Genomic DNA, 10,491 nt, shown 5'->3' with positions numbered 1-10,491 from the left:
GAGAGGAATTTCAGTAACATGACTGATGGAAGAGAAGACTGAAGTAGAAGGCAGAAAGCAGAGACAGAGAGAAAAGGACCCCCAGGAGACCAGGGACGACCGGCCGAGGAGGAAGAACGCAGCCAGGGAGGCAATCGGCTTCAAGCGGGTCTCGAGGTGCTTTACCGGTGGGTTACCGGCGTGCAGGGTCAGGCCCATGAGTCTCGTGTCAGGACGAGAGGACTCGAGAGCCAGATACACGGCTGGCTGCAGACATATAACTTTCAGGCTCATTATAATTATCCTGCAGATAAACGCTGGAGCTGAAAGACGCTCTGAAAGCTCTCAACTCCCTTCCTGATGAATTATCAGGATGGTCATCAGCGATCACACCAAAGAAATGACACTAAACGCCCACTCAGGCCCGAACATCACCCATCAGGCAAAAAGAAGACAAACAATTGCCCTGCTATACCCCAGACCCAGAGGGATGTATGCGGGTTCCATGAACTGAAACCAAAGCAGCTCGTTTTATCTGACATTCCTTCAGGATTCCACGTTGTTGGTAAAGATTAGGGTGGAAGAATGCAAGCCTGTGCTAATCTGAGATGTCTACAAGCCAACAACCTCTGAGGACTGTGTGTGTGTCGGGAGGTGGGGGGGCGGGGGGGGAGGGTAAGGGGTGGGAGAGGGAGAGAGGCTGAAAGATCCAAAATTCTTCCAACTTTCATGAGCAAACCTTGGTTGCCACTGTTTACCTTCCACTCTTCTTTCTGAATCTCGAAGAGTCAGTTTCCAGGTGGAAGGTGTTCCCATGGGACTATGCCGGGCTCGGAGGTCTGCAAGACATCTTGGCTAGGTATTTCTCTGTGGTGACTACAAAAATAAGCTTCGCCCAGCCCCTGCATGTTTTCCTGATAGCCAAGTGCCCTGAGAGTTCTAGGTTTGATAAAGATCTGTCTCGCGTCCAGGGCTAGAATGAGAAGGACGGTTTGCAAACGAGCCAGAGCTCTGAGGGTTTTGAAACCAGATCTCAGTCGTCTCAGGTCAGCATTCCCATCCCCACGGGAATCAGGGGACTGTCGGCTCCCCAGGGATGGGTAGGTCCAGTGGATAAAGCCCTGAGTTGCCACAAGGAGAGAGGTCAGCCAGCACTCTCCAGCGAGGACGCCCGGGGTCAGCTGGCCAGCACAGTGCTGTGGAGGAAGGATCGTGCCAGAACACAAGCCACGGTAGTCTCAGGGTCACCGATTATCACGGAGGACTCTGGGGCTTCTGTGGCTTTAATGACATCCCTGAGCAAACATCCCAGATGTAGTCTGCCTCTTGGGAGAAAACTGCCCAGATCCTTGCTTTTCCAAAGGGCAGTTTGGTGTAGTGTAAAGAGCATGGAGCCTCAGGCTAAAAAGTGCCCCAATGCAAACCCAGCTCATTGCTCATAACTTGGTCCTTTAGGCCAGCGAATGAAAATCTCTCTCTCGGGGACTTCCCTGGGGATTCAGTGGCTAAGACGCCATGCCCCCAGTGCAGGGGGCCTGGGTTCGATCCCTGGTCGGGGAACTGGATCCCACATGCTGCAGCTAAAGATCCCACGTGCCACAACCAAGACCCAGCACAGCCAGATAAATAAATAAATATTAACAAAAAAAGTATCTCAGTTTCTCACTCGTAAAAAACAGATGATAACAGAATCAGTGATGGAGCATCACAATTAGGATTAGATGAGATATTACTTGCAGACTTTTTTATTTGTTTTTTTCTGGCCATGCTGTGCCCCATGTAGGGTCTTAGTTTCCCACCAGGGGTCAAACCTGTGCCCCCTGCAATGGAAGCCTGGAGTCCTAACCACTGGATGAGGCTTGTAAAGTGCTTTTAAAAATATCTGCAGGTACCAAGTGCTCAGTAAGTATTTGTTGTTACTCTTTGTGCCAAATTATTGGAAAATGATCATTGTCCATAATGTGTCTTCCTTGGTATTATATCATGAAGAGGCCTCCATCTTGGTTAACAGATGTATCCCATGTTCTATTAGACTCTAACAACCTCTAACTAGTTGAGTTCAGTTCAGTCACTCAGTCGTGTCCGACTCTTTGCGACCCCATGAATTGTAGCACACCAGGCCTCCCTGTCCATTACCAACTCCCAGAGTTCACTCAGACTCATGTCCATCGAGTCAGTGAAGCCATCCAGCCATCTCATCCTCTGTCATCCCCTTCTCCTCCTCTAACTAGAATGCTAAGATTTTAGGCACCATATGGACCGCCTCATTTTCTTTAAACAAAACTGCCCACCCAGAAGACTGCCGTCTCCTTAGGCAGGGGCCCTTTACTCTGTTGCAAAGGCTCCCAGCCTGACCCAGTTTAGAAAAGCTCAGCAGAAATCAAAGCGGTCGCACCAATGCACAGAGCTGAGAGGCTCTTCACATCACTCTAGAACCGACCACAGCTGGGCTTTAACTAGCCAGTTCCTGGCATACATTTACACCATGATTTGCTTTAAAATATATAAACATCAGACAGGCGCAGTATTCAGAAACACAAGTATTTTCTAAGGGGAAGTATGTACATTCTATTTCTAGCAACTGTTAATGGGCTTACTTACCCAGGGCCTTACTCACCTCCTAAGGCTTACTTAAAGCCCGACGGGAGTGACAGCAGTATGGATCCTACCTACTGCTTAGTTCAGTCTGCGCTATGAAAGGATGTCTCTCCTGTTAGCCGTCCATCTGTTTCCCAAAGTGTCTTTTATGGTAAGTAAGTTAAATGTGACCGGGCGGATGACCCATCACAGCTGCACTCAAATTTTCAAAGACAATTAAAGTAATGTTTGCTTTCTTATCTCCGGTGCAGCAGGCATGTTATAGATCTCATTTACTCTTTTCAGTGATCCTCTGACATGGAGACTGTTTCTAATTATTTATGGATAAACTGAATCCCAGAAAACTGTTCGGGATCACGAAGGTGCTGGTTTCAGAGCTGGATTTCAGATCTAGGTAAATCTGATTTTTAAGTCCAATTCCTTTCTCCTTCCAGTGTTATTTCTCTAAGGGTATTTTTTTTTTGGTGGGGGTGGGGGGTGGGGGTGGGGGAGGGTGTTGCAAGGCATGAAGGATCTTAGTTCCCTGACCAGGAATCGAACCTGAGCCCCGGAAGTGGAAGCAGAGTCTTAACCACTGTTGTGCATGTCAGTCGTGTCTGACGCTTTGTGATCCCCTGACTGTAGCCTGCCAGCCTCCTCTGTCCATGAGATTTCCCAGGCAAGAATACTGGAGTGGGTTGGCATTTCCTTATCCAGGGGATCTTCCCAACCCAGGGGTTGAACCTGAGGCCCTTGCATCTCCTGGGTTGATAGGCAGATTCTTAACCACTGAACCATCTGGGAAGCCTTAACCACTGGACTGTCAGGGAATTTCCTCTAAGTCCATTTTTTAAAAGGAGGGAGGTAAAGTCAACCTCATACCTGGAGGAAAAAAATATCTTTAATTATAGTAACTACCATGTTTTGCTAGCATGGGTAATGCAGTTATATTTATTCCAACATAAAAGATAACCTTGGCTCAAACCAGAAAACTTCTATTAAAGCCAACATGGTTATTACCTGTCAAATTGAATTGATACCATACTACTGAGCTATCTTCCAGTTCTTAATAAATACTAAATAAGTACCCTTACTCCTATAGTGGTACGGGATATAAGGAGAATATAAAGAGAGTTACCACTATGAAAATAAAGCAGAGAAGTCTGTAGGGATGGTTGATACTCCAAGGAGTCCATTCACAAATCCCAGGTCTATTCTAATGCCATGTTCTCCAGCAGAGACCTCGTAGTGAGGGGCTCTGGCTGCTCCTCTAACGCTGGACCCTTCCTCCTTCTTCATGCCTGTGGGACCCCAAGAGATGGGGCCCTCCTAGCCGCACGTCCCGTCTTCCCCATTTTTCCCACAAGGAGCTGCAGAAATGAACAGAGCTAGAACATTCTTCTCCTCCTAGAAACCCCAGGTGTGATCCTGCAGCTGTGACTGGCCAAGGAGATGGCCAATTTCTATATTCTAGACAAACTTCTTTGGAAGAAACCCCAGACAGAGACTCAAAGGGAGAGTGAGTGTGTAAGTAAGTATTAGAACTTTCATGAACATGACATCCAAATCACATAAACAATTTTTCTGGATCTTTTTGAGACATTTGACCAAGTAACAAGGACCAAGTAACAAGATTTTGCCTGTTTTTCTTTTAGCCACCTATAGGCATATAAGGCTACCCAATCTTTTAAAGGAGAAGGCAATGGCACCCCACTCCAGTACTCTTGCCTGGAAAATCCCATGGACGGAGGAGCCTGGAAGGCTGCAGTCCATGGGGTTGCTGAGGGTCGGACATGACTGAGCGACTTCACTTTCACTTTTCACTTTCATGCATTGGAGAAGGAAATGGAAACCCACTCCAGTGTTCTTGCCTGAAGAATCCCAGGGACGGGGGAGCCTGGTGGGCTGCCATCTATGGGGTCACACAGAGTCGGACACGACTGAAGTGACTTAGCAGCAGCAATCTTTTAACATTATCTTTATTTCAGAGTTTGGTAAAAATTGTGTGATTCTCTCACGGACATAGGAATCAGATGTTTCTTCCTGTCTTGGGAGGAAATTCCAGAGACCCACGGCTTTAATAATACTTTCAGAATTTGGACAAGTTAAAACGAAGGCAGACTAGGTGCAAAGATGGTGTACACACCCCAAAACCAGGGCTTGAAAGCCCTTTGACTGTGTAAACATGTTTGAGGCTTCTTGCCTCGAGCATGTCCTCACAATGGCTCGGAGACTGGGGCGCTTTAATACTCTTCAGGGGGTAACCCGAATTCCCTAGGCAGACCTGGCCATATGTCAGTCAAAACGGAAACGGAAGGAGGGGTCCGGGCAACCTGTCTGTTCTGGGGGTACAGTTCTGCGTGTGTCACTCGCAGTTCTGAATGCACCCTACCCAGTGCTTGCTGGGTCTTGCTTCTTTGAAAATTCCTTTAGGTGACTATTGCTATGTTCCAGGGAGACCAACAGGAAAAGTCTGTGAATCTTTGTTTAGGCTATTTTTAGGTTTTTCCATGATGGCTACCTTGAATCTTGTAACTGATCAGGTAATTATCCTGAATTGAAATTTGAGACTCTAGAGAACTGATTTGTCAATTGCTCTCTTTTTTTTAGTATTTGTTTACTTTTGGCTACATCGGGTCTTAGTTTTGGCCCATGGGCTTCTTTTGGTTGTGGTCCCTGTAGACTGTGGCATGTTCTCTCTAGTTGAGGCTTGCAGGCTCTCAGATCCCCAATCAGGAATGGAAATTATGTCTCTGGTGTCGCAAGGAGGATTATTAACCACGGGATCATCACCGAAGTCCTGCTTTAAACACAGCGTAGGAATTACACAATCCTGCAAACTAACGTCCCTTCAGCTTCATTTTATTTCGCTCCCCAGATCTTCCCCTTTGCCCCAGTTGCTTTATCTGATCTGCTCCACACCATCTGTTGTTGCTTAGTCAGTAAGTTATGTCCGACTCTTTTGCAACTCCGTGGACTGGAGTCCGCCAAGCTCCTCTGTCCATGGGTTTTCCCAGGCAAGAAGACTGGAGTGGGTTACCACGCCCATTTGACAGCTAGATTAAATACAGAAGATCTTAAAAGTTCTCATCACAAGAAAAAAAAAAAAAATGGTACCTTTGTGTGGTGATGGATGTTAACCAGACTTTTTGCAGTTATCATCTTGCTATAGATAACATACTGAATTGTGCTGTACACCTGAAACTAATGTATTATATGTCCACTTGCCTCAGCTGAAAAAATAAAAGTTAAAAATGTTTAAAAATGAGTGGAAGAAGCCATGGTTCTTATTTCAAAGGATACTCTCTGCCCAGTGGCCTAGTTTTTTTCCTTTCGTGCTTCACGTTGCTTGTGTATGCTGGCCCCTGATTTCTCCAGCCAGTCAGCCTCTCCCCGGGACAACGCTCAGAAGCCCTTAACAATAGCTGGTCCACCCGGGAGTGGAACTTCCCTTGGCATAGCCCCACATCCCTAGGACACGGTAACTTGTATAACTATCCACTCTCTGCTGCGTTTCAGGGAAGCTGACAGGTCTATATGGAAACCATCACGGACAGCGGTATGCTGAAAAGTTAACAATTGTACAGAGCCTCCCTCCAGGAGCACAGAGGTCCGCATCATTAATCTTTATAACACTCCCATGACAGAGGCAGGAGGTGCGTCCTCTCAGCCCGTGTTTCAGAAGTGAGGGAATGGGGCACATCAGTGGGGGAGATGAGTTAGGGTATCAGGAGAGAAAAGCCCAAGCCCCGGGAGGTCCCTGCCACACTCAGCTGCAGCCTGACGTCTCCCATGCAGGCTGCAGCCTGAGCTAACGCAGGTTTTGTCTCTAACAGGCGTGTTTACCTTTTCAGGGGACCGGCATGCGTCCAGGACATCCACATCGCTTTCCACTCTGCTGTGCTTTCCAGCCCAGCCCCCCAGGAAATGTCCTGTGCGGTCCGTAGCTGCCAGTGGGTCTAAATACCAGGTCTCGAGGCAGGGGTTTTCAAAAGGCCTCTGCCCTAGCTCCGCTTCGCCAGACACGCCCTCTGGCCACCCAGCCTCAGGGTTTCCTCCCCAGGCAAACCTGACCCCAGCACATCTTCAGAAACCTCGTTCTCATCTGGGCTCGGTGGCGGGGCTGAAAATAAGGAGGCCTCAAAGTCAGCTCCTCGACTCCCAAATCAACAGATCTGATTTTGCTTTTATCATCTACAGCTTGAATTTCTGTCTCAGGAAAGCTCCCTGTCCCCATATATGGCTTATTAACTATTCAGCGAGGTAACTGATGACCTGTAGAACCAACATCCACAATTTCAACAGTAGAAAAGCACAATGAGTAAAGAGGAGAAAAAAGACAGCCAGATGCAAAAATAGAGGAACAGGTAGGAAAATGAAAATAGACCCTCCTAAGAATGGCCTCTAAAGTGACACAAATTTTACAGCCTCTAAGGTGTGTTTCTTTTTCACGTGCTTAGAGGGGTATCTCTTTAGGAACTCAAACAGCTGTCGTGAAATAAACTCCTATTTATCTAAAAGCAGAAAGTTAAAAAGTTAAAACTGAAAATCCTGTGTAATATAATCATTCAGGTTCAAAATGATAAGTTAACACCTGCTGAGCGCTCAATATATCCACCAGCCACTGGGAAAACGCGTCATGTGTATCAGCTTCATTACTCTTAAACGCTTATAGGGAGTTTTCTCCATTTTACAGATGAGAAGACTAAGTTTCCGAAAGGTCACTTGCCAAAGTCACTGACCTTGGGAGCCAGGCATCCTGGGTTTGAATCCATTTTCTTTCTTTCTTTCTGACTTTCGATGGTCACCGTCAGGTTTTAAAAGTTCCTGAAGTGTCTCCTGACCATGTGAAAATTCACTTCTTTTGTTTGATTCAAATCAAGTCTGATTTGTACTCCGCCATGCCTGTGTAAGTTTTACAGGAAAAAAAAAAAAAGAAAGAAACCCACCTCGCTGAAGTCGGACTCCTAGTTTCAAGGGATATGGGATCAAATAAAGTCATAAATGTGAAAAACCTTTGGAAAATATAAAAACATTCTACAGGACAATGAGGATACCACTGCTTTGAAAGATGTCAGACACATAGGGTGATTCTCAGTGGCCCAGAATATTTCGAATCAAAATGCCTGCACCTAACCCATGAGAACCTTAGTAACCTGTGATCAAGCTGTCTTTTCTCCTCCACGGGAAAGCTGCAGAAACCACGGGTTTGTTAGAGGCTGGACATTACAACCTCGTTTCTGGGCAGCGACCACTGTGGCTGGCTCAGCAGGGCACGTTTATGTCAGGAGTTACTCTTTAACAGGCAGGCACTGAAACGCGAATGGGCAACCAAGTGTGAAGATGCAAAGGCCTACCAGTTACACGTGGGAACACCAGCTGACCTGATTAAAGGCCCCGCAGCCCGGGGATTTCAGGAGACCTCTTAGCCTTGCGTTAACCAGCCGGCCGCAGGCCCATGATGAACAGGCCCCTTCAGTGTCTCCCCTGATCTTCCAGGAGTTTCCAGCTTTCGCCTGTGTGCATGGTGTGAAACAGCATTAAAGCAAGAGGGTTTTTTAAAATTAATTTATTTAATTGGAGGCTAATTACTTTACAGTGTTGTGGTGGTTTTGCCATACATCGACACGAACCAGCCACGGTGTACATGTGTCCCCATCCTGAGCCCCCTCCCACCATACCCCATCCCCCTAGGTTGTCCCAGAGCACCGGCTTTGAGTGCCCTGCTTTATGCATCGAACTTGGGCTGGTAATCTGTTTCACAGTCCTCGGAAAGGGCTGACCAGAGCTCGCTACTTGTTTGACCGGAGGGCTAAGGGACTGGAAACAGACACTCTCTGGTTTCAGGCTGGGGCCGCCTTCACCTCCTGCGTCCTCCCTTCTACGAAGGAGATGGGGCGCGGGGGCGGGGCGGCGGGCAGTGTAGACGCTCGATGGGCGGGAGGAAAACACGGGCCTGACCCGCGTCCTTGGAAGCCAGCCCACCACGGGAAGGAGGCGTGTTAAGCCCTCTGCCCCCCGCCTCCTCCCCCGCCCCGGCTCTGAGACCCCGGGGTAAAATGCCAGCGGCCGCCCGCGCTCCGCACGCCGCGCGCGGCGCCCAGCGGAGGAAGGGGCCGGCGGGGAGGGCGCCGCCCAGAGCCGAGCGGAGCGCGTCCGTTTGTCCAGCGTGAGCCTCGGAAGCGACACCGCCCGGACCCCGCGGGCCCCGCGTCCCAGCCCCGCTGCCCGGCTGGCGCCCCTGCGCCCCAGCCCCGAGAGCGACCCCCCCAGCCGCCCCGAGCCCCGCAGCCCTGCGCGGCGCGCAGGTGGCTCCGAAGCCCCCGGCCTCGGGCGCCCCCCGCCGGGGACAGGCAGGCGGCGGCGCGCGCGGAGGAGCCGGGCGCAGGGCTGGAGAGGCGGCCAGCGCCGCCAAGAAGCCGCGAGCGTCCCTGATGGTGCCGCCGCCTCCGAGCGGGGCAGGGGCGGCGAGGGGCCGGCTGGGCAGGAGCCTGGGTCCGCTGCTGCTGCTCCTGGCGCTAGGACACGCGTGGAGCTACCGCGAGGAGCCGGGCGACGGCGACAGGTTCGCGCTGCGGGTCCCTGCTGCGTGCGCTCCCGGCTCTCGGGCGCAGGCGGTACCCTCTCCCCATCCCATCCCGCCGGTGCCCCGCGCGCTCTCGGTTTCCCCCGGCGCTCACCCATCCTGGGTTAAGGAAAGAGCTTCGTAGACTCCGGGGTAGGCGCCTCTCCGCGCGCACACCCCGGGCTCCCGCATCCGGGGCTCGGGGCTCGGTGACACCGCGCGCCGCCCTCCTGCCGCCGTCAGTGTCCCGCTTCTGTACTTCTTCTTTCTCTTGGGGGCCGGTTCGCTGCGTGGGACCCTCGCCTGGCCCGGACCTCGGGGTCCTCCCCGCGTCCGCGCTCGGGGACCGGCGCCGCCTCGGCGCGCGGAACGCGGATGACCGGCGCGCATTGCCGGCCACTCTCGCGCGGAGCGGCCAACCAAGTTCCTCTAACTTTTTCAGAGAAATCTGCTCGGAAAACAACATCGCCACGACCAAGTATCCGTGTCTGAAGCCTTCGGGGGAGCTCACGACGTGCTTCAGGTAAGCCCCGGGGCTCGGCTGACCAGGCTGGCGCGCGCCCGCGCTGGTCGGGGAGGCGGCGCCCGCAGGAGGGGCCTGGAGACGCGCTCGGGGACCGCGGCCACCGGTAGGGTGCTCTGTCCTCTCTGGTGCAAACTTTTTTGTTTTGGTTTTTCTTGTGTGTGTGGCTTCTGAGCCGGAGCAACCACGGGCAACTGAGTGTCCGCACCTGGAGTTTCTGCTCTCAGAACCCGAAGGCGGTGGTTTTCCGCTCCCCGAGATGCTGGCGTGGTGGTTGGAGGAAAGGTTGCCGGTTTCATGAAGAAAGGGGATGGGACTGTGGGGTAAGCGGTGCGGAATAGCGAGGCATAGCCAAGATGAGTGGTTCCGATTGCGTTTTGTTTTGAACATAAAGTCAACAAGGAAATCCTTAGTCCTTAGCTCTCTGTTGACCTTCTGCCGGGACAGAGTGTAACTTTGTCACGGCCTCTGGGCGGGCGGTGGATAAGGTTGTTCCGTAAAAACCAAAAGCGTCAAGATGGTTGAGTCACGGAAGAGGATCCATCTTCCTGAAAATTCGGTCCGCAGATCACCTGGGTGCTTGTTAAAAGCAAATGTGATGAGAGCCAGGGCGTCTGATCGGGAAACTGCCCCAGGCGGTTCTGAGGGAAATCAGTGTTGCCTGCGTGCAGCTCTCTGAACGTGAGGAGCGGTTCGTTGTCACCATAGGGGACCACGGGCAGTGTCCCCGTCCCTTCACCAGAAGGAGGCACGCACCCACAAAGACTTGTGAGTTGCCTGCGTTTTAAAGGTATAGTGTTCGAGGTCCAGGGATCACACACTCCCAGCAGATTCTATCTCCGCGATT

The 10,491-nt window shown here is 51.1% G+C and overlaps 1 protein-coding gene across 1 annotated transcript in view; it reads left to right on the top strand.

Moving 5' to 3' along the window:
- The window catches only part of CCBE1 (collagen and calcium binding EGF domains 1), a 238,137-nt gene continuing 236,551 nt past the window's right edge, over window positions 8,906-10,491 (top strand). The window contains exons 1-2 of the mRNA XM_018039646.1: window positions 8,906-9,121; window positions 9,564-9,644. Coding sequence (XP_017895135.1) covers window positions 8,991-9,121; window positions 9,564-9,644 — 212 coding nt within the window. The 5' untranslated portion in view covers window positions 8,906-8,990. The remainder of the gene's footprint in view (window positions 9,122-9,563; window positions 9,645-10,491) is intronic.

This window comes from Capra hircus, chromosome 24 (genome assembly GCF_001704415.2).
Source record: "Capra hircus breed San Clemente chromosome 24, ASM170441v1, whole genome shotgun sequence".
Taxonomy (NCBI): Eukaryota; Metazoa; Chordata; class Mammalia; order Artiodactyla; family Bovidae; genus Capra; species Capra hircus.
This window is presented reverse-complemented; position numbering and strand designations above follow the sequence as displayed.